The sequence below is a fragment of the Pleurodeles waltl genome, chromosome 4_1 (genome assembly GCF_031143425.1).
Source record: "Pleurodeles waltl isolate 20211129_DDA chromosome 4_1, aPleWal1.hap1.20221129, whole genome shotgun sequence".
Classification (NCBI taxonomy): Eukaryota; Metazoa; Chordata; class Amphibia; order Caudata; family Salamandridae; genus Pleurodeles; species Pleurodeles waltl.
Window position 1 is genome coordinate 37398713 of NC_090442.1, and position 27906 is coordinate 37426618.

General features: G+C 46.5%; 1 protein-coding gene and 1 long non-coding RNA gene across 2 annotated transcripts; both read right to left on the minus strand.

The window, feature by feature from the left end:
• Nucleotides 1-731: 731 nt before the first annotated feature.
• LOC138287333 (zinc finger protein 271-like) lies at nucleotides 732-3535 on the minus strand. Its single transcript, XM_069227689.1, has one exon. The coding sequence runs from the start codon at nucleotides 3525-3527 to the stop codon at nucleotides 1860-1862; it is 1668 nt and encodes a 555-aa protein (XP_069083790.1). The 5' UTR covers nucleotides 3528-3535; the 3' UTR covers nucleotides 732-1859.
• Nucleotides 3536-3569: 34 nt separating this feature from the next.
• On the minus strand, nucleotides 3570-27197 carry LOC138287340 (uncharacterized). Its single transcript, XR_011202205.1, has 3 exons — nucleotides 26790-27197; nucleotides 7277-7383; nucleotides 3570-4174 (listed from the first exon to the last, which is right to left on the minus strand). It is a non-coding gene; the product is annotated as an uncharacterized lncRNA (long non-coding RNA).
• Nucleotides 27198-27906: the final 709 nt, after the last annotated feature.

The following is a 27906-nucleotide window of genomic DNA, read 5'->3' on the forward strand; positions in this document are numbered from 1 at the left end:
TGATCTGTGTTTTCTTAACAAATACATTCAAAAGGAAAACATTCAGAATGTTGGCACTTCTACAGTTTCATCCACACCACAAAGGAAACCATTGTCTCTGAGACGAACAATATGTATACCTGAATGCACCCCAGGTTTGTATGGCTACACTAAAAGAAGCGAAATACCCATCCATGTTATGCTCTCAAATGGTAAAGATTTTGTATATGATAGCACACTAAAGGACAAAACCCAACTTCATGTCAAGACAAAGCTTTGTTTCGTTATCCACTGCATCAACCAAAAGCCAAGTTACAAATCTGTTCCATAAAGTGCATCCTGTGGCTTTCGTTCTTTAAATTACCCACCCTAAAACATTTTCTAGAAGTTCTTTAAAAAAGTCTTCCCTCGTGTTAAAAATGCACTTCCAACTGAGGAGTTATATCTGGTACTGTCAAAATTAATGGCTCCTACTTTTAAATACATTCATACAGCTACTTTGCAGCATATTTCATGGAAAACTAAACTGCCTTTTGAATTGCTGCCACTTCAACTAGAACTGTCAGTGAGTTCCATGATTTATCTTTAAGAAAGCATTAATTGTTTTTCATTTGAATAGGGCAGTTTGAAGAAAGCATCCTTCGTTCCTGGCTAAAGTTGTCTCAGAATTCCACTTCAATCTGACCATTACTTTCCCAAGCCCTCTAAACCAGCAGAAAGAGCTCTTAATTAGTTAGATATCAGAAGGGTTCTTCTTTATTTTTGTTAGATAAAACCAAGGACATCAGAAATACAAATCAATTCTTTATAAATTATGGTCACATAAGAGAAGAAATGGCTACTTCTAAACAATCTATATCTAGTGGCATGCATGTCATTATGCTACCACCGTTCAAACAAACCAACAATTGCCAGGCAAACCCAGAGCTCATTATAGAAGAGAAAAAGCAGGTCCTACGTCATGAATAACAAATGTTTTCTGTTGTGGGCATCTATAGAGCTGCAGCAAGGAAATCTATCCACACCTTCGCCAAACACTATTGTTTAGAGTTTGATAATCAAGCAGAAGCTAGAGTAGGTGAAGCAAGTTTTATAAAACTTATTAAATAAGGTTCTTTACGTTTCTGTTCTGCTGGACTATAAATTACCAATCGCTTCGTCAATGAGTTAGCTTGCTATTCTAGTCTAGCATTTATGACGATCAATAAAGACCCTACAATGCAAAAGAAAATGTTTTGCACCTGTAGTCCTGGTTCTTCATCATAGGAATGTTCAGTGAATCCATAAATGACCCCTCACTGACTGTACTTTTTAAAGGATGGGTGTGGGAGTATCTCTATATACATATGTACATAAGCATCTCTACTTTACGTTAAGGCTTAAAAAGAACTGGGTCTTGAAGGTAACAGCAAATACTACATATTAATAGGTGTTCTGGGACACTGCAGGGAATTATTCTACTGTTTAGGAGTATCAAAGAAGATCCTATGAAGCAGAACCAGAACTACTGGTAGGTGGCCCTTTATTCAATGCCCTATTATTCCTAGTGTCAAGTGTGCTTGGATGTTTTTCTTTCTACATCTATTTCGTAGACACTTTCATTCCTTTTATTCCACATTGTGCTAAACTCACAATGTCTTTCCTGGTTTTCATTGATTCTTCCTACAAAATGTAGAGAAATTAACAATTGTTGGGAAAATACACTGTTGGAAATGACCATCTTTTGCAAGACATCCCTCAGGTTCTTGCTGAACCCGTTTTGGTGGCTTTAGGATTCTGTGCACTTTACTCCTGCTAACGAGTGATGAAGTACTTGCCCTCTCCCTTCTCAACATAGTAAAATTGGTATGCACCTAATTGGCACATTTAATCCATTCTATTTACTCAGTGATGGTGTGTGTTCGTTGATGTCTTTGTAGGCTAGATAATCGACTAAAGCTCTTCAGACATTCACTGCATTGGTATGGCTTTTCCCCAGTGTGTGTTTGCTGATGTCTGTTTAGGCTTGATAAAGAACTAAAGCTCTTCACACATTTGCTACATTTGAATGGTTTTTCTCCTGTGTGTGTTCGATGATGTTTTCTTAATGTTGAGAAACAACTAAAACTACCTCTGCATTCACTGCAATTGTATGGCTTTTCCCCAGTGTGTGTTCGTTGATGTACTCGGAGTATGGAAAAACGACTAAAGCTCTTCATACATTCACTGCAATGGTAAGGTTTTTCCCCCGTGTGCGTTCGCTGATGTTGTTTTAGGCTTGGTAAAGAACTAAACCTCTTCACACATTCACTGCACTTGAATGCTTTTTCCCCTGTGTGTGTTCGCTGATGGAGTTTTAGGTGTGTTGAGCGACTAAAGCTGCTTCCACATTCACTGCAATTGAATGGCTTTTCTCCTGTGTGTGTTCGCTGATGTCTTTTCAGGGTTGATAACAGCCCAAAGCTCTTCATACATTCACTGCACCTGAATAGTGTTTTGCCTGTGTGTGTCTGCTGATGTCTTTTTAGGGTTGATAACAGCCCAAAGCTCTTCATGCATTCACTGCACTTGAATGGTTTTTCTCCTGTGTGTTTTTGCTGATGTTCTTTTAGGCATGCTGAATGGCTAAAGTTCTTCCCACATTCACTGCAATGGTATGGTTTTTCCCCTGTGTGTGTTCGCTGATGTTGTTTTAGGGTTGATAAGTGACCAAAGCTCTTCACACATTCACTGCATCTGAACGGTTTTTCCCCGGTGTGGGTTCGCTGATGTCTTTGTAGGTGTGATAACCGCCTAAAGCTCTTCACACATTCACTGCAGTTGAATGGTTTTTCCCCTGTGTGCGTCCACTGATGTCTTTTTAGGGTTGCTAACTGACCAAAGCTCTTCACACATTCACTGCACCTGAATGGTTTTTCCCCTGTGTGAGTTCGATGATGTCTTTGTAGGTGTGATAACCGCCTAAAGCTCTTCACACATTCACTACATCTGTATGGTTTTTCCCCTGTGTGTGTCCGCTGATGTCTTTTTAGGGTTGATAACTGACCAAAGCTCTTCACACATTCACTGCACCTGAAAGGTTTTAACCCAGTGTGTTTTCCCTGACGCGCTTTTAGTTGTCCAGAGTGAATAAGGCTCCTCACACGCTCACTGCACTTGAATGACTTTTCCCCACTGTGTGTTCTCTGGTGTCTTTGTAGGTTTGATAACTGACTAAAACTCTTCACACATTCACTGCACTTAAATGGCTTTTCCCCTGTGTGTGTTTGCTGATGTCTTCGTAGGTGTGATAACAGCCTAAAGCTCTTCACACATTCACTGCACTTGAATGTTTTTTCCCCTGTGTGTGTTTGCTGGTGCCTTTGTAGTGCTGATACATTAATGAAGCTCTTCATACATTCACTGCATTTGATTTTTTTTTCTGCTGTGTGCGTTTGCTGAAAGTGCTTTAGTTCTGATGACAAACTAAAGCTCTCACTGCATGTGTATGCTTTTTCTTTCTTGGTTGTGTTTGGGTTAGGTATACATTTTTCTACATCCTGTGGCTGTGTTTCCTGAAGGGCCAACATGGTTGATAAATCACTTGTGTTATTCTCACACATTTTGCACACTAGATTTCTGATTTAACAATATAGAGCAATGGCCACTAAATACTTACCACATGCATAATATGTGTAAGGCTTCTTTTTTGGTTGACTGTCTTTAAATGGGACAATGGTTTCCCATACTTGCGGGTAAAGATCCTTTCTTCTCCTGTTTGTGGAAACAGGGTCAGTTCTCTGTGTTTTATTTAGCAGATGCCTCCTTCCTTTACCCTTCAGTGTTGTGCTTTTCTCTGGTTGCAGTAGGCTGGACTGAAAGGGTTTACAATACACCTAGAGCATTGGATGGTGGTCTTTTATCATTCTAGAAAGCAGAGAACTGCTGTAGTCACCCCACACTGATCCCACGATCAAAGCTAGTGGTTGACACCAGTTTATACAGGAGGTGGTTTGTCAGTGTTGTTGCCTTAATTTTGTAGAGGTCACTTCTTATAGCCACTGACTTGACCTTGACTCCTTCTTCCAGGATCTGTCAGTTTACGTTCAGGTTCCTCTGTCGCTGATTGCACTGATATTGTCCCGAATACTGGATCTCATTATTTATGACAGCTTTTACAGATTTACAGCATTATCTTCATTATATATAATCGTTTTGTGCATTCAAGACTTGTTTCCTGTTGGATGTAAAGAGAATGAAAACTGCTAAATGGAATATTTATCTGGTTGTAAAAGTCATCTCTTCTTTACCAATGTTAAAACTTATACCATACACAAATATTTAACTAAAAGTTCTGTTGAGCACATCCCATCTTTACTTCAGAAACAATTGATAACTACCAGTGTTCACAAAGTAATGCACATGGACAAGATTTCATTTAAAGAAGAACAAATTGTGGAAACAGAGATAGATCAGGACATGATGCTGTCACTTACGTTTGAGGAAGTGTAGCATAAATGTAACTCTTCAGGAAGTGTAGAAAAAAGGAAACTCTTCAGGAAGTATATAACAAAGAAAACTCCATTCACACTCCTCTTCACAATCCTTTCCTGTTCACACTGGATCCTCTGAAGTGCCAACACCTTTCTGTGCATCGCACACACACACACACACACACACACACACACACCTATGGCTGCATACTCACTCTACAGGGCTCACTGTTAGCCAAAGCACGCGGCGACTCGTTGTCTGCACAGATCCGAAATCAGATAACGGTCTGACAGTCAAACGGCCATGGTTGGCAATACAGGAATCACAAGATTCATTTTGAGACGTTCACCTGGTAGATACAAACAGGAGGTGCACATGTAGGTGCTTATGAGGTACAAACAGAAGAAGTGCACAGGCAGGTGCTTATGAGGTACAAACAGAGGAGGTGCACAGGTAATGTGCCATGACAGCCCACCCAGTTTAGTCTTCTGTAGTGATGAATTCCAATGGGTTCTGGGAACTGCAGTCTTTTATTACTACATTTAACCTGGCTACTGTCTAGACAAACCAAGGAAAGTAATACACAATACTCAAACTCTTCATAAGGCCGATCTCCAGACTGTAGTTACCAAACTCTTCACCAGCATACTAGCCCAAAGACTGCATCCACTCATGTCACACCCAACAGATCCAGACCAGACTGGTTTTTATTCAGGCTGGCATTGCTATGATAATAGTAAAAAGACATTGCACCTCACAGATAAGGTAGAAGGAACAATAGACGAAGAAACATCGTTTGACATGGAGCACTGCCCAAACTGGGGTAAGATCACACAATTACTCTTCATACAGGTCAGTCTCCTGAATGTGAACACTAAAGTCTTCACAAGAATGCTAGCCCATGAGAGAAACTTGCCTGAATTTGGCTCAATCTTTGTTAGATGAATCTTTAACAACTATCACCCTCCACACAGAAGAGGTAGCATAGACGGGGCCATGTCACTACAAATAAACATACTCAGGCAAAAGACAGGACAGCCCTCTCTCTCCCTTCCTTTCCCCTCTGTATATAGAGCAGATGGCAGAGTGTGAGGTGCAACACAAACTTTACAGGAAAAAAGATCATCAGGAAAAACCACGACTTACCCTATAAACTGACAACATCTTGGTGTTCTTGAGCAACCCAACAAAGTCTCTTCTTATGAAAGAAATGGATCGCTTTAGCGAGGTATCAGGCTTTAGCATTTATCTTCAACAAACTAACAAAGCCAGTAGGTCTTGCTTATGTGAGACCTATTGGCTTTGTCAATGTCTTTTAGCTATGTTGTTTGGCTAAAATTAGAAAAATAGTGCTGTGATGCAGCATAGGGCTTTGTTTCCTGGCAGAAGGGGCAGAGCAGGCTTGATAACATGAGTGGGGCAACAGGGCAAGTGACAACACAGGAGGGAGCAGAAGGATTAGGCAAACAACACAATGCAGGAGGGCAGGGAGATGGGGCAAACAACAACAAAGCAGGTGAGGGGGAAAGGGGTCAGGAAGTAAACGAGGCAAGCAAGTTAATCAGGGAGGATGGTGGGGGGACGTAACAAGCAACTCAGCCCATGAGTGGAGCAGTAGGCCCAGAGCAAACAGGAGTAAAGGGGCAAGCAAAAATGACGAGTCAAGCAAAAGCAACGGAGCAAGCAACTGGACGGGCAAGCAGGAACAACGCAGAAGGTGGAGTGGGACGACAGGACAAACAAAAGAATGCTGTGGGAAGGGGCAAGCATCACAATATGGGAGAGAGGAAAGCAATATAACAAAGGAGTGATAGGGCAACCAACAACAGGAAGATAAATAAATGACCTCTGAATTCTGAAAGCGAGCACACAGTGGGCAAGGAAATAGTACTTGAGTCAGGCTCCAGAGCAGAGGCCAGCATACGAAGAGGTAGTGACGTGGCAAGTGCAAAATAAAGAGAAGCAAAGAAATAAGAATGATGACAAAGCTAACCAATAGTTTACAATGGATGAGCTCTAAGCCCCCTGTAACTGAACAAAATGTCTCAAAAGACCAACATATTGGGAAAGATGATACCTTGTTCCCCACTACATATATTTATCTACACAAACAGAGCTGAGAAGAGGGTTAGAAGAGGGAGCAGTGAGGAGCGGTCTTCCTAGGAGGGTGATCAGCTGGGGGTATTATGAATGGTACACACAACAAGGTGTGGCGTCCCATAGAAAACAGCAATATGTAGGGTTACAATTATCACTGTAATGATTTACCCCATCAGGACTAGGGATTGTCCTTATCAGGATGCACAGACCACTAATTAATTTCATTGGACTTGTGGGATGATTAAGCCAAGCTAGTCCACAACATTTTTTTTTTATCTTACCATTGATACAACCAACTAACATTAAAACAGTCTACAGGTTATTTATAGGCAATTTTAGCTATAAATCACCCAGTCTACAACTTTTTACTTCAAACACGTAGCAACCAGATAAAAGCATTGTTCTTTCGACCACGCACATAAAAAATAAAACAAAAATCTCCAAAAAACTGCTCCTTTGGAGCCCATTGCGTACTGTACACCACAATCAACGTGGAGCACGACCGGATGATGAAGCATGCCTCCTCGGTAGGTGAGGGTCTGAGCATCTGATAAGGATAATCCCTGGACCTAATGAGATAAATCATTATAAGGATAATTGTAGCCCCACAAACTCATGTTTTTTTCAGAACACAACAATTTGTTGTGTACACTTATGACTTAGGAGGAAGTGTGATGGACCATCATAATCCTCTCTGTTCCTTGATATTAAGAGTTATTCCCAGTGATATACTAATATGACTTACCAGATGCAAGATGTGCGGAGTTTGGCAGCTCTGAAGATTTACTGATAGAACCTATGGCATATGACTCCGCAGGTGGTGTGTGGTAAGAAGGATGTGGTGCTCTGCAGCTGAAAAAGAAACACAATCACTTTATTCAGAGATGGATATACATATTCTTTGATGGGCAGATCATACTTCATGTTTTGTCATTAAAATAAAACAAGGAAACGCCACAGCACAAGAAGAGAAACTGCTGGATTGGTGTCAGAGGGCACAGACGGTAACGTACGGACTTGTGTGGTAGACCACTAGAAGCAGGGAGGACATCTTGCAAGGAACTAGATTTTTCTTTAGAAGATCAACCTTTTACGAGACTTTGTGGCAGCCATTTTTAGCAATAGCTATAAAACTCAAGCATGAATGCTTAACAGGTTGCAGTTCTCACAATAAATCCTGCTGATGCTGTATTCTTTTCTAGAGTTGTAAAAACATTTCTGCATTGACTTTGAATCTAGAGCAGCTTGTGTAAAGAATTGACAACAGTGAGACATTCCAGATATTGTGAGATTTAGTGAGAAAAAAGATAGTTGAACCAGTGAGTGTGGAGACATGAAAAGTTAAAAACCACAATAATGCTTCGTCACATGTGGCACAAGAAGCGTTTAGAGAGGGAAATGCCTGACCTGTGACATGGAGGAGTCAGAGAGATCATCTTTGTGAAAATCAAAATTTAAGGGATTCAAGGGCAGTGCAATGAATCGGAGCTGGAAAAAGTGCTGACCAGAACAGCTGAACACACCCAGCGGAACACCATCTGGGTACTCTTCGGCAGGAGCTGTCAGGTCCAAGAGCTGGTGAGACATTTTATTGGTGTCCACTACATTGCAACTGAATAACCAAGTCATTCCTTTGAGTAATTGACTCACAAGGGCAGTGAAGTAGTAAAGACAAGCAGTCAAGGCATGCCGTGGCACCAAATGGAGATCACACACAGTGCAACATAGTAAAACACACACAATACGGCCAATGTCCAGCCAGAGCTACAACATCAAAGACAACTAGGACTTTCATCAACAGGTAAAAAAAGGAGCAGCTAAAAATATACTGAAGGTGTTGACACCCCCCTTTGGGCAGAGATACCCCCCCCCATAATTTACCACTTATCTTCTTTATGCACATACAGTTGGCGTTTGACATTACATAGAACTCGTGTCTAAAGCTAACCTCGGGCATAGTACTCGGGCAGTGGTAGAAAAATCCACTCGACCACACGCATTGGTGAGTCTTATTTGATTAGGTCGAGTTATTTTTAATACTTACTCTTCCCCCCTGGCGAGTTGACACTGAAAAGGTGTTCTGTTCAGTTGAAAAGTGGAGGGGCAATAAAAGATGCATTTAAATGTTGTTCTTATGTCACATTTGGTATGTGTTTAAAGACAGAGGTCAAAAGTCAGTTTTTCTTACAATTAATTTTCCTTCTGACTGCAGAGTTCCAGGACGTTGTAAGGTGACCTGCTGCTTAGAATGTAAGATAAAAGGATTTAGGGTGTCAGGTTTTTCCTAACACACAACATTTAAATGACTAAGGCCCTCATTTGGACCTCGGCAGTCTTTTTGCAAGACCGCCGATTGTTCTGCCAGGCCGAAGACCGCCAGTGCAGGCAGTCTCCCGACAAGCGTATTATAACTGCTAGCAGCCCTCTGCCCTTTTCGGACGGAGAGCCGCCAGCAGCCATACTGGCGGTCGGCAGTGAAGAGGAGGCTGCTCCCCCATGGATCCCGTTCCCTCCCGGAGGATCACCAGAACAGGTAAGGTGATCATCCGTTAGGGGAGGGGGGTGGGGGGGCGTTGTGTGCGTGGTTGGGGGTGTGCGTGTGAGTGTGTAGAGGGGTTGTGTGAGTGAGTGTATGCATGCGGTGGGTGTATTGTGTGTATGGGAAATGTGACAAATGTATGTGTGCATGTATGTGTGCGTGTATGTGTATGTGTATGAGTGGTGTGAGCGTGCGTGTAGGGGGTGTTTGTGTGTGTGTATCTGGTGGGGAGGGGGGTCCTACCATCGTTGGGGGCTAGTAGGGGGTCGTGGGTGTTGGGGGAGGACTCAGGGGAGGGGGCAGGGGGAGTCCCCAATCAGTGCCAGGGAATGTATTCCCTGGCACTGATAGTGCCTACCGCCATGGATTTTGTGCCGGTACTAAACCCCATGAAATCCATGGTGGTATGTGGGGTCCTGATACCGCCGGCGGTCTACTGATGGCCGCCGGGCTGGAGACCGGAGTCTCAAGCCTAGTGGTCGTTTCCACCCTTGAGTGTAGAAGTAGCGGTTTGGCATGGTGGAAACCGTCATGGCCGTAATTCCATTTTTTTTCCGCTGGCTTGTTGGCGGTATTACCGCCACTTTTACTCCGACCGCCAGGGTTGTAATGAGGGCCTAAGTCAACTGTGCAAACATTTCAAAATATATTTCAGTAGTTGGGAAATACCTTTTTTTATATTTCTGTGTGACTAAAAAAAAATTTTTATAGGATGAAAACAAATCAGAATACTTTACATGTTGATGTGCAAAGGATATGTTTTCTGAAACCCAATTTTCACAGATTGTTAATACACTATATAGTTTTGTCAGTAAAGCTGCAAGTGAGTGGAGAGGTTTTTGGACATTGCTTAGAAAGTTACTGTGTGTGATGACAATATGTTACCACATCATGGTTTAGTAATATATTTATTAAAATTGAGTGTTTAAACAAACTGAGGAACACTCCTGCCCTGATGGCAATGTTGTAAGTAAACTAAAAGAAGTCCTAGGTTATGTGGGCTAGACCTCATGGGTATGTGGGCAAGATTCTTGTGATGCATGCAGCAAACTTTAGTCTACTTAAACAAACAAAAGAGTTTTTTTGTACTGCAAAAATGCTGAGCTAACATATTTGAAGGTGCAATCATATGTGAGAATTAAGAAAAAGGTGACTCTGGAAACTATTTGCCTAGGATCACACAATTGAGACTCGTTTACGGGTCAAGTACATTATAGTTAGGTCGAGTAGATTATTTAAGTTACTCGACCTGCGGGTCTAGTAACATTTTTATGATTTTTTTAGCCCTGTCGGGTGCTCTCAGAATTCTTTGAGACTCAGTAGGTCTTTCTACAACATTTACAAACAAAACTAGTCAATGGAAAGTGGTGCCTAGTAGAAACTGGCCAACTCATTGGGTCCAAATCCCTGCTACCATGTTTTCAATTCTGAACAATCTAAAATCTAAAAACCATTTGGGTCCCACCCAAGTAATCTACGTGTGTTTTATGGTGCCAAAAGTCTTAGTGTTCAGTCAGAAAGCCATTTATGGTCTTATACCTATGTTTACTGCTGTAAATGGCTCTACTGATCCCTGACAGCTATTTTCAAAAGGATCCCTTCCAGGTTTAAATGATTTAACACTGTGTAATTCTCGTCAAGCACAGTTTTACTCACTGTTAAATGTAGAGCAAAAACTGGGGAGTGGGAGGAGCAAGGTGTAGTTAGCGTTGACAGTTTGTGAATGATCACAAACTTGTGAGCATTTTGCAAACTTCAATGTGATTCTTTCCCATGCTGGGAATTGTTAGAGATTTGCTTCAGAAAAATGCTGGAGTAACTCTCCTTCCAGGGTGGGAAGAGAAACAGCTCACCAACCAAACTTGGTAGCACATAGAAGGAGTTTCTCCAGGAGAAAATGGTGAGATGGCAATAAGCACTGTGAAAATGCATGTCACTAAAATGTTATGTTATGCGTATTTATACAGCACACAATTCACCTGACAGGGTATCCTGGTACTGAAAACAAGAACTGCATGAGCTGTGCCTGGTTGTCCATTTCTTGCAAAATTCACAAACTGAGAAGGCAACTCTGGTATAGAGGGAAAGGTTGTCTCGGGCGTTAGGAGTGTAGGAGAAGACACAACTGCCGGATGTGGTAAGCGGGGGAAGTGTGTGATTGGGAGTCTGGCTGAGCGGAAGTGTCTAGAGGGCTGTGGAAGTTTATGTAGTTGTCGCGATACGTGGGGGCCAATGTGTGCACAAGGAGTTTGAAGAGTGCTCGTTTGTTGATTGAGAGCCAGGGGAGTTCTTTGAGGTTTGGGATGATGTGGGTTCAGGGAGTAGTTTTTTATGGCCTTGCACCTTCTGTGAAGAGACATACATAGAATGCATTGCCGTAGTCCAGCTTGCTAGTGATAAAGGCTTGGGTGATGGCTCTGTGAGTGTTGGTAGGGAGCCATTTCGAGAGCTTCTTGAGCACCATGAATGTGTGGAAGCAGGAGGCAGGGGCTGCCTTCACTCGGCCAGTCATAGTGAGTTGGTTCTCTATTACTAGTCCACGGTTTTTAGCATGGATTGCCAGGAGGGCTGTAGGTCCAAGTTTGGTAGGCCATTTTGCCAATCATAACTTCTTTCATCTTTGTTGCTTTGAGCTTGAAATGGTTAGCTTTCATCCATTTGGCATCTTCCGCCATGCCTGTGGAGAAACAAATCTTGTTGTTTGGCATTTTTTCAGAGACGGAGGGTATCTGGGGATCTGCAGCATAGGATATAACATTGACTGCATTCACACGGATGTTAGTGAGTGGCACAATGTAGGTGTTGAACAGGTTAGAGTTGAGTGAAAAGCCTTGAGGAACTTTGCAGATGAGGTTGGAGTCTTCTGAGATGAAGAGAGCCAAGCTGACAGACTGGTTGTAGCTTGTAAGAAACAAGCAGATCCAGCAAAGTCTAGGTCCTTGGATGCCGGCTTTATGCAGTCGTTAGAATAGGATGTGGTGGGAGACTGTGTTGTGGGCTTCAGATAGGTCGAGTAGGATGAGGGCAGAGGTCAATCAATTGTAGAGTGTGGCTACTTACCCGCAAGAGTATCCTGGGTCAAAGGTTCTTGCTGGCATCAGTCAAAAAGCCAGGTCTCGAGTCCCTTTCTGAATTCTGGGAAAGAGGATGATGTTCGGAGGTGAAGGGGAAGGTCATTCCAGGCCTTGGAAGCGAGGTAGGAGAAGGCTCTTCAGAGGATGCCGGGAGTGTGTGAGAAGGAGGCAGAGTGCAGGTGTCTGGAGTGTCTGTTGGAAGTTCAGGCGGTGGTTGATGTATGCTGGTCCTTGGTTGTGGAAGACATTGTAGGTGTGTGTCAGCATCTTGAATTGGTATATTTTCTGAATGGGGAGCCAGTGAAGGTTCATGAGTTGGGGGGTGTTGTGGATCAGTTTGGGAAGGTGGAGGATGAGTCTTGCAACTGAGTTCTGTATCATCTGGAATCTCTTCAGGAGATGGGTGGGGAGTTCTGTGTAGAGTGTGTTGCTGTAGTCCAGATGGCTGGTGACTAAGGCTTGAGTGGTGGTTTTCCTGGTGCTGATGGGGAGCCATCTCAAGATCTTTCGGAGCATGCAAAGGATGTGAAAGCAGGCGGAGGAGAAAGTGTTTCATGGTGAGTTTGCTGTACAGGATGATGCAGAGGTTGCGGGTGTAGTCTGTCAGTGTGGGTCCAAGCTTGGAGGGCCACCAGGTGTTATTCCACAAGGCAGGGTTCTGACCTCTGCATGTTTCCATCTGTCGGAAAAGGCAACCATGGTGATGCATTGAGAATGAAGGCAAGATTGCAACTGATTTCCTTGCTCCCGCTGTTGAAGGAATATTGAGGGCAGGGGTCCACGGGTGCTCCAGAGTGGATGGAGTTCATGATGGCTGTGGTAATCTGTGTGGTGAGCTGTTCCCATGAAGTGTTGGGTGGTTGAGGGTGGCGTTGGTTGGTGTGAGGAGGTTGTAAATGTCAGTGGGTTAGGGTTCAAAGTTACTGTACATGGTTGATATCTTGGTGTGGAAGTAGACCGACAGCATGTCACAGAGTTCCTGGTAAGGGGAGATTTAGTTTTTGGTGGCTGACAGGCAGGAGAACTCTCTGGCAATGCTAAAGAGTTCCTTGCTGTGGTTGGAGCTTGCTTCAACGCGGTCTGCTAGTGCAACTCTTTTCGAGTCTTTTAGGCATTGGTAATATTGGTTGGGGGCTGACTTGAAGGTGGCTTGGTCTGTGGGATCTCTGCTAGTTCGCCACTTTCTTTCTGGCAGTTTGCAGTTGCGTTTCATTGTCCTGAGTTCTGGTGTATACCGACTGGCTTGTTTGGTGAATCTGCTGGTCTTGGCTGGCTTGATGGGGACAACTCTGTCGATGCAGTTGGTGATCCAAATGGAGAAATTCTGGATGGGATGTTCAAGGTTGGTTGCGGATTCAGGCCAGGTCGTATTGAAGGCATTCATCCATTGGGTCTCTGTCACTTTATTCCTCCTGCAGTGGGAGGAACTGGGGACCTGGTGTTGGTGCATGGGGATCCTGCGATGGGGAAGTGGATAATGGCATGGTCTGAGTAGGTGAGTTTGGAGACATGACTGTACTTAGCTCTGTCGCTGGCCGTAAAGATAGGGCCCAGCGTGTGCACTGCGCTGTGTGTGGGGTTGGTGACCAGTTGAGTGAGGCTGATGTTGCTCATGCTTTCCAGGAGTTTGGCTGAATTTGCATCTTTGGGGTCATCGAGGAAGATGTAGTGCTTGGAGTCAATGGCATGTGGGGCGATGAAATTGGGGATGGTGTTGCAGAAGCCAGGGCATGTTCAGTGAAGGTCTATAGGTGAGGGTGCCTCTGATGGTAGTTTTGCCACTGGTTTGGAGTTGGAAGTTTAGGTGTTCCAGGATTGGTGTGATGTTTGTCTTCACTGGTGGTGCAGCAGTTTCTTTGTGTACCAGAAAGGTAGAGGTGTTTCCTCTGTCATATGTTGTCTGTTGTGGAGATAAGAGCGGGCCTCTCTTGTGCCTGAATCAAGAATGAGGAGGTGGTTGAGAGGGTCAAGTCATTGAGGTTGGTGGCAAGACGTTTGTCTTTTCCATAACATTAGCTGGGCAGGTTAGCAGCGAGATGAGCTGATAGTTGGTGAGCATCTCTGTGTTCATTGAAAGTTTCTTGAGGAGGGGTGGGAGGTACTGTGGCATGTTTGCAGGCATTCAGCACAGTGGCTGAGTTGACTGAGTCATTCAGGATTGGGGTGAGGGCTGTGCTGGTACAGTCCTTTGGTGAAGACGTAGTTAAGGCAGGAGTAAAAGGACAGTCCGCAGTGTATGGCATTTCTTTTGGCCTTCCCAGACAAGTTTCAAATGAGTCATAATGATGGGCTTGGCGCTTACAGCTGACAGCTACTTTTGACACTGCTGAATGCTTGATATTGGTCAACCGTCCTTTGGCGATAGGTATTTTTGCCTAAATTTTCAATGCTTCTGCTTCTTTCTGTGTGGGTGCACATGGGTTGCTGCTTCTCTGCCCTTCTAGTCAGCAATGTAGGTGATAGTGTATGGAGCAGTCCATGGGATGTTATGTCTCACCCTTTCTCTTTAGTCTGTATGTGGCGCTACTGAGGGGTTTTCCTCTCCTTTAGTTTGACGGTATCACCCTAAGCCGATGACATAGCATTTTCATAGCTGGAATGGAAGTCTGACAATTGCACTAGTCTTCTGGGGTCTGCCTGACACCCATTCAAGTGCTAACGACTACTAAAACTTTAAAGATGTGTTACTACTGGAAAAGTTGATGTCGGTGTTCACCATGATACGTTCACATATAAAAAGGAAACTGCATAATTATTATCAGATTCGCCCATCAGATTATGAACTCTCCCTCGACAGGCAGGCACTTAGGCCCGAGGTTACTGCCTGACAGGTCACAGGTGGAGCAGCATCTAGCCCGCAGACAAATGTATGAACAGGAAATCTAGATCAATCCCACAGATAATCACAGCGACACCACAATTGACCCAAGAGATTGGACCCAATAAAACACATATGGCCGGAGGGGTGCGCAAATTCCCAAAATACCATAAAGTCAGATGATACATGAAGTTAGGAATACTTAGCCAATCAGAACACAGCATGCACAGTAACATGCCATGAACACACGCCCCTCAGGCCAGACATCTGGACACATTACTCACTGGCCCTCCTTGTGTCCACGCAAGGTCAAGGACTACATGCATATGTTAACAGGACCTTATTTATGACTCCAAGACAACTGTTCCGATTGCTTACCCAGCAAGAAATGTTGTAATTGTTTTATTCCACCCAAAGAAATGTATAAAACCCCGCTCAGATGGATTGTACACTGAGAGACAGTCCTCAGACCCCGTTTCTGTAACTGCTCTTCTGGCCATAATGTGTAATTAAACGAACCGTTCCTGTTTTGCCAAACACCTCTTGTCTTTTGTTTTTTAAGATAAATTCACATTTGAGCAACAACACTACAGTAGAAGGGGCATATACCGTGTGTGCTTTGCACCCTGCACCACTTATTTCTAATACTAAACAAGAGAATCTGCGCACATTACGCTGTGTTTTACTTACATTGTAGGGCGTGCTAACAGAAGAGGAAATCTCTGCACTGTACTACTTTGTAATACACTCCAAGGAGGCACTTACAGAAGAAATTGGATTTGTAATTACACCAGGGTCATGTGGGTGTGACCTGCTTCAAATAGGAAGCCCTGTTTTCATCTCTGAGAGACTCCCTTGTATATGAGCAACATATGGAAAAGAAAAAATTGTTGTTCTTGTGTTTTACAACTGTGGATCCTTAGAATGATTCTGGCATTACTCTCCACTCCTAAGAGAGTGGAAGAGGCAAGAGCATTTATTCCTATCAAGTAGACTATCTATCTTGGCATACTGAAGGCAGGGATGGGAAGGCTACAGCAGACTCAGAATATATTAGTAATGCAGATGCTAGTGCTGCAGAAATGTCATCATGTCATTTCACTGGTTCCCAGGAAAAAGACACTTTAAAATCCTCTGTCTTATTCATTAGGCCTTTTACAAAGTACAGAGGTACTCCAACCTCCTTGTCAGACAAGCTGGTGCCCCACACTCTTACATGGCTTCTGCGATCCAGCCAACAGGCCGTAACTCATATTCCTTTTTTCCAGAGGACTAGATGTAGGCGGAGGATCTTCAGTGATCTGAGTCGCCACCTTTGTAATGGGCTATCTTTTGCCCACTTGACTCATCCCTTCCCATTATGTCCTGTTGGTTTGTGCTTTGACTGTCTGTTTTAAGTCCATGAGTCTGTCCTTGGTCCACTAGTGCCAGGACACCTGTGGTCACAGTATGATCGACAGACAAAGCGTTTCTACAGCTCCAGGGCCCTGGATGAAAAAGTAGTGCAGTGCGCACAGATTTCTCAAAGTTTAATAAGACAGCGTGAACTGATTTTTCATAGCGCAATAGGAAGCAGTGTGCACAGATTTCTCACAGTAAAGTAAAATGTACTACACCATGCACAGATTCCTCATAGTGCAGTAAGATATAGTGTAGTGACACAGGCTCCTCATAGTGAATCATAATGCAGTGAAACATGCACAGATTCCTTATAGTGCTGAAAGATACAGTGCATAGATTTCTCACCGTGCAGTAAGATGCAGTGCACAGATTTCTCACAGTGCAGAACGATGAGTGCACAGTTTCCTCACAGTGCAGTAAAATGCAGTGCAGCGTGCACAGATTCCTCACAGTACAGTAAGTTGCAGTGCAGCGTGCACAGAATCCTCACAGCGCAGTAGGATGCAGTGGTGTGCCCAGATTTCTCACAATGCAGTAAGAGGCAGTGAACTGACACAGATTCCTCATAGTGCAGTAAGAGGCAGTACAGCACATATAGGGCCTCATTATGACCCTGGCGGGCGGCGGAGGCCGCCCGCCAGGATCCCGCCCTCCAAATTACCGCGCCGCGGTCAAAAGACCGCGGCGGGTATTACGAGTTTTCCCCTGGGCTGGCGGGCGGTTCCAGTAAAACCGCCCGCCAGCCCAGGGGAAAACGACCTTCCCACGAGGATGCCGGCTCGTAATCGAGCCGGCGGAGTGGGAAGGTGCGACGGGTGCAGTGGCACCCGTCGCGTATTTCAGTGTCTGCAAGGCAGACACTGAAATACTTTTCGGGGCCCTCTTACGGGGGCCCCTGCCGTGCCCATGCCATTGGCATGGGCACGGCAGGGGCCCCCAGGGGCCCCACGACCCCCCCTACCGCCATCCTGTTCATGGCGGCTTTCCCGCCATGAACTGGATGGCGGTAGGGGGGGTCAGAATCCTCATGGCTGCGGAGCGCGCTCCGCAGCCATGGAGGATTCCAAAGAGCAGCGGAAAGTCAGCGGGAGACCGCTGACTTTCCGCTTCTGACCGCGGCTGAACCGCCGCGGTCAGAATGCTCATTGGAGCACCGCCAGCCTGTCGGCGGTGCTCCCGTGGTCGGTGGCCCTGGCGGCCACCGGCCGCCAGGGTCAGAATGACCCTCATAGACTCCTCACAGTGTAGTGCAGTGCAAAGTTTCCTCACAGTGCAATAATGTGCAGTACAGTTGCACTGATTCATCATAGTGCAGTAAGATGCAGTGTGAACAAATTCCTCAAAGTGCAGTAAGATGCAGTGCTGCATGCACAGATTCCTCATAGTGCAGAAAGATGCAGTGTGGCATGCACAGATTCCTCAGAGTGGAGTAAGATGCAGTGCAGTGGCACATATTCTTCACAGTGCAGTAAAATGCAGTGCAGTGCACAGATTCCTCAGCGCAGTGGCACATATTCCTCATAGCGCAGTAAGATGTAGAGCAGAGCACTGATCCCAGTGCATCAAAATTCTCACAGTATAGTAAAAAGCAGTGCCATTTTCACAGTCATCCTCTTCAGTCAATGTCCCACAAAGTGTAGTAAAAAGGAGTGCAGTGTGTCCAGATTCCTCACAGTGCAGTAAGATGAAGTACATGCACAGATTCATCACAGTGCAGTGTACAGATCCCTCATAGTGCAGTAGGAGGCAGTACAGTGTAAACAGATCCCTCATAGAGCAATAAGATGCAGTGCAGTGCACAGATTCCTCACAGTGCAGTAAGATGAAGTGCAGTGCACATATTCCTCACAGTGCAGTGCACAGAATCCTCACAGTGAAGTGAGATGCAGTGCAGTGGCAGGGACCCCTCGTGGTGCAGTAGGATGCTGTAAGGAAATGCCTCCTTGGCATGGTTACCCCCTGACTTTTTGCCTTTGCTTATGCTATGTTTGAATTGAAAGTGTGCTGAGGCCTGCTAACCAGGCCCCAGCACCAGTGTTCTTTCCCTAACCGGTACTTTTGATTCCACAATTGGCACACCCTGGCACCCAGATAAGTCCCTTGTAACTGGTACCTCTGGTACCAAGGGCCCTGATGCCAGGGAAGGTCCCTAAGGGCTGCAGCATGTATTATGCCACCCTAGAGACCACTCACCCAGCACAGACACACTGCTTACCAGCTTGTGTGTGCTAGGGAGAACAAAATGAGTAAGTCGACATGGCACTCCCCTCAGGGTGCCATGCCAGCCTCTCACTGCCTATGCAGTATAGGTAAGACACCCCTCTAGCAGGCCTTACAGCCCTAAGGCAGGGTGCACTATACCATAGGTGAGGGTACCAGTGCATGAGCACTGTGCCCCTACAGTGTCTAAGCAAAACCTTAGACATTGTAAGTGCAGGGTAGCCATAAGAGTATATGTAACTAAATATGAAGATGGTGATGACATCTTCAAATGGTTCACAGCTTTTGAGAGGGCTTGTGAAACCAGAAAAGTGAACAAATCTCACTGGGGTGCTCTCCTTTGGGAAATGTTCACAGGAAAGTGTAGGGATAGACTCCTCACACTCTCTAAAAAAGATGCAGAATCTTATGACCTCATGAAGGGTACCCTGATTGAGGGCTTTGGATTCTCCACTGAGGAGTATAGGATTAGATTCAGGGGGGCTCAAAAATCCTCGAGCCAGACCTGGGTTGACTTTGTAGACTACTCAGTAAAAACACTAGATGGTTGGATTCAAGGAAATGGTGTAAATGATTATGATGGGCTGTACAATTTATTTGTGAAAGAACACCTATTAAGTAATTGTTTGAATGATAAACTGCATCAGCATCTGGTGGACCTAGGACCAATTTCTCCCCAAGAATTGGGAAAGAAGGCGGACCATTGGGTCAAGACTAGGGTGTCCAAAACTTCCACAGGGGGTGACCAAAAGAAAGGGGTCACAAAACCTCCCCAGGGGAAAGGTGGTGAGACAGCCAAAAATAAAAATAGTAAAGAGTCTTCTACAGGCCCCCAAAAACCTGCATAGGAGGGTGGGCCCAGAGCCTCTTCACAAAACAATCCTGGGTACAAGGGTAAAAACTTTGATCCCAAAAAGGCCTGGTGTCGAAACTGTAGTCAGTCTGGACACCAAACTGGAGACAAGGCCTGTCCCAAGAAAGATACCACTTCTAACTCCCATCCAGCTAAAACTGGAATGGCCAGTCTCCAAGTGGGATCAACAGTGTGCCCAGAGCAAATCAGGTGTCACACTGAAGCTACATTAGTCTCTGAGGGTGGGGTGGATTTAGCCACACTGGCTGCCTGGCCCCCTAACATGCAAAAATACAGGCAGCAGCTCTTAATTAATGGGACAAGTGTAGAAGGCCTGAGGGATACAGGTGCCAGTGTCACTATGGTGACAGAGAAACTGGTTTCCCCTGGCCAATACCTGACTGGACAAACTTATCCAGTCACCAACGCTGACAATCAGACTAAAGTACATCCCATGGCTATGGTAACTTTAGAGTGGGGAGGGGTCAATGGCCTGAAACAGGTGGTGGTCTCCTCAAATATCCCAGTAGACTGTTTGCTTGGAAATGACCTGGAGTCCTCAGCATGGGCTGAGGTAGAACTAAAAACCCATGCAGCCATGCTGGGTATCCCTGAACTGGTGTGTGTCAAGACTAGGGCACAGTGCAAGGCCCAGGGTGAAAAAGTAGAGCTGGAGTCTGGAAAAATGGCCCAGCCTACCAAGAGAAAAGGAAAGTCTGCTGGGAAACCAGCTGCAACACAACACCAAAAAGAGAACCTCTCTTCTCAGGAAGAAGTTCTGCCCTCTGAGGGAACTGAGCCTATGGAGCTGGAACCTTATCAGGTTGAGCTCTTGGGCCCAGGGGGACCCTCAAGGGAAGAGTTGTGTAAGGGACAAGAAACCTGTCCCTCTCTTGAAGGCCTTAGGCAGCAAGCTGCTGAAGAGTCCAAAGGCAAGAAAAATGGAACACATAGGGTCTATTGGGAAGATGGACTCCTGTACACTGAGGCAAGAGATCCCAAACCTGGTGCCACTAGGAGAGTGGTAGTGCCTCAGGGTTTCAGAGAGTTTATTCTGACCTTAGCCCATGATATTCCCCTTGCTGGGCATTTGGGACAAACCAAGACGTGGGAGAGGTTAGTCAACCACTTCTACTGGCCCAATATGTCCCAGAAGGTTAAGGAGTTTTGCCTCTCCTGCCCCACCTGTCAATCCAGTGGTAAGACAGGTGGGCATCCAAAGGCCCCCCTCATTCCACTTCCAGTGGTGGGGGTCCCCTTTGAAAGAGTGGGTGTGGACATAGTTGGTCCACTAGAACCTCCCACAGCCTCAGGAAATATGTACATCCTAGTAGTAGTGGATCATGCTACTAGGTATCCTGAAGCTATTCCCCTTAGGTCGACTACTGCCCCTGCAGTAGCCAAGGCCCTCATTGGTATCTTTACCAGAGTGGGTTTCCCTAAGGAGGTGGTGTCTGACAGAGGTACCAACTTCATGTCAGCATACCTAAAACACATGTGGAATGAGTGTGGAGTGACTTACAAATTCACTACACCATATCATCCCCAAACTAATGGCCTTGTTGAGAGATTCAACAAGACATTAAAGGGCATGATCATGGGGCTCCCAGAAAAACTCAAAAGGAGATGGGATGTCCTCCTGCCATGTCTGCTTTTCGCTTACAGAGAGGTGCCTCAGAAGGGAGTAGGATTCTCACCCTTTGAACTTCTGTTTGGCCACCCTGTAAGGGGACCACTTGCTCTTGTTAAAGAAGGCTGGGAGAGACCTCTTCATGAGCCTAAACAAGACATAGTGGACTATGTACTTGGCCTTCGCTCAAGGATGGCAGAGTACATGGAAAAGGCAAGTAAAAACCTTGAGGCCAGCCAACAACTCCAGAAGTTGTGGTATGACCAGAAGGCTGCACTGGTTGAATTTCAACCAGGGCAGAAAGTCTGGGTTTGGAGCCTGTGGCTCCCAGGGCACTTCAGGACAAATGGAGTGGCCCTTACCCAGTACTAGAGAGGAAGAGTCAGGTCACCTACCTGGTGGACCTGGGCACAAGCAGGAGCCCCAGGAGGGTGATCCATGTGAACCGCCTTAAGCTCTTCCATGACAGGGCTGATGTAAATCTGTTGATGGTAACAGATGAGGACCAGGAAGCTGAGAGTGAACCTCTCCCTGATCTCCTCTCATCAGACCCTAAAGATGGCTCAGTAGATCGAGTGATCTACTCAGACACCCTCTCTAGCCTACAGCAGTCTGACTGCAGGAAGGTCCTGCAGCAGTTTGCTGAACTCTTTTCCCTAACCCCTGGTCAGACACACCTGTGTACCCATGATGTGGACACAGGAGACAGCATGCCTGTCAAAAACAAAATATTTAGACAGTCTGACCAAGTTAAGGAAAGCATCAAGGTGGAAGTCCACAAGATGCTGGAATTGGGAGTAATTGAGTACTCTGACAGCCCCTGGGCTAGCCCAGTGGTCTTAGTCCCCAAACCTCACACCAAAGAAGGAAAGAGAGAGATGAGGTTTTGTGTGGACTACAGAGGTCTCAACTCTGTCACCAAGACAGATGCTCATCCCATTCCTAGAGCTGATGAGCTAATAGACAAATTAGGGGCTGCCAAATTCTTAAGTACCTTTGACTTAACAGCAGGGTACTGGCAAATCAAAATGGCCCCTGGAGCAAAAGAAAAGACAGCATTCTCCACACCTGATGGGCATTATCAGTTCACTGTTATGCCCTTTGGTTTAAAGAATGCCCCTGCCACCTTCCAAAGGTTGGTGAATCAAGTCCTTGCTGGGCTGGAATCCTTTAGTGCAGCTTATCTTGATGATATTGCTGTCTTCAGCTCCACCTGGCAGGATCACCTGGTCCACCTGAAGAAGGTTTTGAAGGCTCTGCAATCTGCAGGCCTCTCTATCAAGGCATCCAAATGCCAGATAGGGCAGGGAACTTTGGTTTACTTGGGACACCTTGTAGGTGGAGGCCAAGTTCAGCCACTCCAGCCTAAGATCCAGACTATTCTGGACTGGGCAGCTCCAAAAACCCAGACTCAAGTCAGGGCATTCCTTGGCTTGACTGGGTACTACAGGAGGTTTGTGAAGGGATATGGATCCATTGTGACAGCCCTCACTGAACTCACCTCCAAGAAAATGCCCAAGAAAGTAAACTGGACTGTAGAATGCCAACAGGCCTTTGACACCCTGAAACAAGCTATGTGCACAGCACCAGTTCTAAAAGCTCCAGATTACTCCAAGCAGTTCATTGTGCAAACAGATGCCTCTGAACATGGGATAGGGGCAGTTTTGTCCCAAACAAATGATGATGGCCTTGACCAGCCTGTTGCTTTCATTAGCAGGAGGTTACTCCCCAGGGAGCAGCGTTGGAGTGCCATTGAGAGGGAGGCCTTTGCTGTGGTTTGGTCCCTGAAGAAGCTGAGACCATACCTCTTTGGTACTCACTTCCTAGTTCAGACTGACCACAGACCTCTCAGATGGCTGATGCAAATGAAAGGTGAAAATCCAAAACTGTTGAGGTGGTCCATTTCCCTACAGGGAATGGACTTTGTAGTGGAACACAGACCTGGGACTGCCCATGCCAATGCAGATGGCCTTTCCAGGTTCTTCCACTTAGAAAATGAAGACTCTCTTGGGAAAGGTTAGTCTCATCCTCTTTCGTTTGGGGGGGGGGTTGTGTAAGGAAATGCCTCCTTGGCATGGTTACCCCCTGACTTTTTGCCTTTGCTGATGCTATGTTTGAATTGAAAGTGTGTTGAGGCCTGCTAACCAGGCCCCAGCACCAGTGTTCTTTCCCTAACCGGTACTTTTGATTCCACAATTGGCACACCCTGGCACCCAGATAAGTCCCTTGTAACTGGTACCTCTGGTACCAAGGGCCCTGATGCCAGGGAAGGTCCCTAAGGGCTGCAGCATGTATTATGCCACCCTAGAGACCCCTCACCCAGCACAGACACACTGCTTACCAGCTTGTGTGTGCTAGGGAGAACAAAATGAGTAAGTCGACATGGCACTCCCCTCAGGGTGCCATGCCAGCCTCTCACTGCCTATGCAGTATAGGTAAGACACCCCTCTAGCAGGCCTTACAGCCGTAAGGCAGGGTGCACTATACCATAGGTGAGGGTACCAGTGCATGAGCACTGTGCCCCTACAGTGTCTAAGCAAAACCTTAGACATTGTAAGTGCAGGGTAGCCATAAGAGTATATGGTCTGGGAGTCTGTTTTACACGAACTCCACAGCACCATAATGGCTACACTGAAAACTGGGAAGTTTGGTATCAAACTTCTCAGCACAATAAATGCACACTGATGCCAGTGTACATTTTATTGTAAAATACACCACAGAGGGCACCTTAGAGGTGCCCCCTGAAACTTAACCGACTATCTGTGTAGGCTGACTGGTTCCAGCAGCCTGCCACACTAGAGACATGTTGCTGGCCCCATGGGGAGAGTGCCTTTGTCACTCTGAGGCCAGTAACAAAGCCTGCACTGGGTGGAGATGCTAACACCTCCCCCAGGCAGGAGCTGTAACACCTGGCGGTGAGCCTCAAAGGCTCACCCCTTTGTCACAGCACCGCAGGACACTCCAGCTAGTGGAGTTGCCCGCCCCCTCCGGCCCCGACCCCCACTTTTGGCGGCAAGGCCGGAGAAAATAATGAGAATAACAAGGAGGAGTCACTGGCCAGTCAGGACAGCCCCTAAGGTATCCTGAGCTGAGGTGACTCTAACTTTTAGAAATCCTCCATCTTGCAGATGGAGGATTCCCCCAATAGGATTAGGGATGTGACCCCCTCCCCTTGGGAGGAGGCACAAAGAGGGTGTACCCACCCTCAGGGCTAGTAGCCATTGGCTACTAACCCCCCAGACCTAAACACGCCCTTAAATTTAGTATTTAAGGGCTCTCCCTGAACCCAGAAACTAGATTCCTGCAACAACAAGAAGAAGGACTGCCTAGCTGAAAACCCCTGCAGAGGAAGACCAGAAGACAACAACTGCCTTGGCTCCAGAAACTCACCGGCCTGTCTCCTGCCTTCCAAAGAACTCTGCTCCAGCGACGCCTTCCAAAGGGACCAGCGACCTCTGCATCCTCTGAGGACTGTCCTGCTTCGACGACGACAAGAAACTCCCGTGGACAGCGGACCGGCTCCAAGAAGACTGCAACTTTATCCAAAGGAGCAGCTTTAAAGAACCCTGCAAACTCCCCGCAAGAAGCGTGAGACTTGCAACACTGCACCCGGCGACCCCGACTCGGCTGGTGGAGAACCAACGCCTCAGGGAGGACCCCCGGACTACTCTACGACTGTGAGTACCAAAACCTGTCCCCCCTGAGCCCCCACAGCGCCGCCTGCAGAGGGAATCCCGAGGCTTCCCCTGACCGCGACTCTCTGAAACCTAAGTCCCGACGCCTGGAAAAGACCCTGCACCCGCAGCCCCCAGGACCTGAAGGACCGGACTTTCACTGCAGAAGTGACCCCCAGGAGTCCCTCTCCCTTGCCCAAGTGGAGGTTTCCCCGAGGAAGCCCCCCCTTGCCTGCCTGCAGCGCTGAAGAGATCCCTTGATCTCTCATTGACTTCCATTGCGAACCCGACGCTTGTTCTAACACTGCACCCGGCCGCCCCCGCGCCGCTGAGGGTAAAATTTCTGTGTGGGCTTGTGTCCCCCCCGGTGCCCTACAAAACCCCCCTGGTCTGCCCTCCGAAGACGCGGGTACTTACCTGCTGGCAGACTGGAACCGGGGCCCCCCCTTCTCTCCATTGAAGCCTATGCGTTTTGGGCACCACTTTGAACTCTGCACCTGACCGGCCCTGAGCTGCTGGTGTGGTAACTTTGGGGTTGCTCTGAACCCCCAACGCTGGGCTACCTTGGACCAAGAACTGAACCCTGTAAGTGTCGTACTTACCTGGTAAAACTAACAAAAACTTACCTCCCCCAGGAACTGTGAAAATTGCACTGTGTCCACTTTTAAAATAGCTATTTGTGAATAACTTGAAAAGTATACCTGCAATTGAAATGATTCAAAGTTCCTAATGTACTTACCTGCAATACCTTTCAAACAAGATATTACATGTTAAATTTGAACCTGTGGTTCTTAAAATAAACTAAGAAAATATATTTTTCTATACAAAACCTATTGGCTGGATTTGTCTCTGAGTGTGTGTACCTCATTTATTGTCTATGTGTATGTACAACAAATGCTTAACAATACTCCTTGGATAAGCCTACTGCTCGACCACACTACCACAAAATAGAGCATTAGTATTATCTCTTTTTACCACTATTTTACCTCTAAGGGGAACCCTTGGACTCTGTGCATGCTATTCCTTACTTTGAAATAGCACATACAGAGCCAACTTCCTACAGATGCAGTGCAGTGTGCACAGATTCCTCACAGTGCAGTAAGATTCAGTGCACAGATTCCTCACGTTGCAGTAAGATGCAGTGCTGCATCCACAGATTCCTCACAGTCCAGTAAGATGCAGTGCAGTGCACAGATTCCTCACAGCGCAATAAGATGCAGTGCAATAAGATGCAGTGCACAGATTCTGTACAGTGCGGTAAGATGCAGTGCAGTGACATAGATTCCTCAGAGTGCAGTAAGATGCAGTGCAGTGTGCTTAGATTCTTCACAGTGCAGTAAGATGCAGTGCAATGTGCACAGAATCCTCACAATGCAGTAAGATGCAGTGCAGTGACACAGATTCTTCACAGTGCAGTAAGATGCAGTGCAGTGTGCACAGATTCCTCACAGTGCAGTAAGACGCAGTGCAGTGTGCAGAGATTCCTCACAGTGTAGTAAGATGCAGTGCACAGATTCCTCATAGTGCAGGAAGATGCAGTACAGTGTGCACAGATTCCTCACAGTGCAGTAAGGTGCAGTGCACAAATTCTTCACAGTTCAGTAAGATACAGTATAGTGCACAGATCCATCACAGTGCAGTAAGATGCAGTGCACAGATTCCTCAGTGCAGTAAGATGAAGTGCACAGATTCCTTGCAGTGCAGTAAGATGCAGTGCACAGATACCTCACAGTGAGGTAAAATGCAGTGCATGCACAGATTCCTCACAGTGCAGTAAGATGCAGTGCACAGATTCCTCACAGCGCAGTAGGATGCAGTGCAGTGCACAGATTCCTCACAGTGCTGTAAGATGCAGTGCAGTGCTCAGATCCCCTCTTTAACACAAATGATGACCACAAACACCCCCTGGGCTGGAAGGAAAGCCTGCCCCCCCCCCCCCCACCCCCCGGATAGAAGAGCCCAGCTCAGCCCGGCTCCTGTCAGAGATTTCCTCCAGGATTATTCAGTCTATTTCTACAAACACAGCAGAAGGTGCTGACAATCTCCTACCTGAGCAGAAACCTGTGCAGACATTTCCAGGCTCTCTCCTCCTCCTGGGGCTGGGTAGGGGGGGTGCAGGTGCAGATTTGGAGTCTGAGGGGGCCTGTGAGGGTCTGAAGGTGAAGATACCTGCACAGACCTTCGGGGGCTCTTCCTCCTCTGCAGGAGGCTGGACACAGAGGGTGAAGGAGGCTGAGACCCGCTGCTTGTGTTGTGCTATCTCTGCCGCCGCTGACCTCGAGCCTATTACATTCTCTGTCCGGAGGAGATCGTTTCAGCTTCTGCTGCTTGTTCTGACTCTACCGCAGCTGACCCAGAAGTTATTCTACTCACATGCCTGGGAGGGGTTCACCAGGTTCTGCTCCTTCTCTGCCTCTGCTGGTGGTGACCGGACATTATTACACTTACAGGAACGTATCAGCTTCCGCTTCTGGTGCTGTCCCTGCCCTTCGTCACCCGGAAGTGAAACTGTTCACCAGTTCGTTACACAAGGACAGGTGAGGGTTTCGAGGTCACAAAGGAGGTGAGCCTTTGGGAGGCGGCAGGAGGGAGGAGGGAGAGGGAGGAGGCAGGAGGAAGGGCCAGGAGTGGAGGGAGGGCCAGGGGTATAGGACAGGGCCCGGTGGACTTTAAGGGGAGACTCAAGTCAAAGAGTCGAGAGTTTCTTTTTTATATTTCTTTTTAAATATAATATCCAGGTATTCTTGTTGTAAAATATCTAACACCGGGCGGTCTCGGTGGTCTGGTTGGCACAGAAACCGGACTGAGAGGCATGAAGCAGGCTGTTCCTCTGCAGGTATTCGGTGAAGTGCTGGTTGGTGTCCTTCTCCAGGACTTTGATAGGGAGGGGTAGCAGTGGGATGGGGTGGTAGTTCTGGAATATGCTGTGGTCGGCGGAGGGTTTCTGGAGCAGAGGTGCATGCATTTCTCTGCAGTGGTGTCCAGAGCATGTTGATGTTAAAAGGGGACACCTGATATGCTGCAAGGATCGGCTTATAGCCTTAGAGAAGGGTGCAGGAACCCAATGTTGGCACCCCACCTTACATCTTTGTAAGCAATCTCATCCATGCTACACATACACAGTGAATGTGGATGCCTAGTTATCACACTGATGTTATAGACAGCC

Bases quoted from the DNA above. Each gene is read 5' to 3' on its own strand.
- LOC138287333 (XM_069227689.1), bottom strand. From the start codon at position 3,527: ATGTTGGCCCTTCAGGAAACACAGCCACAGGATGTAGAAAAATGTATA.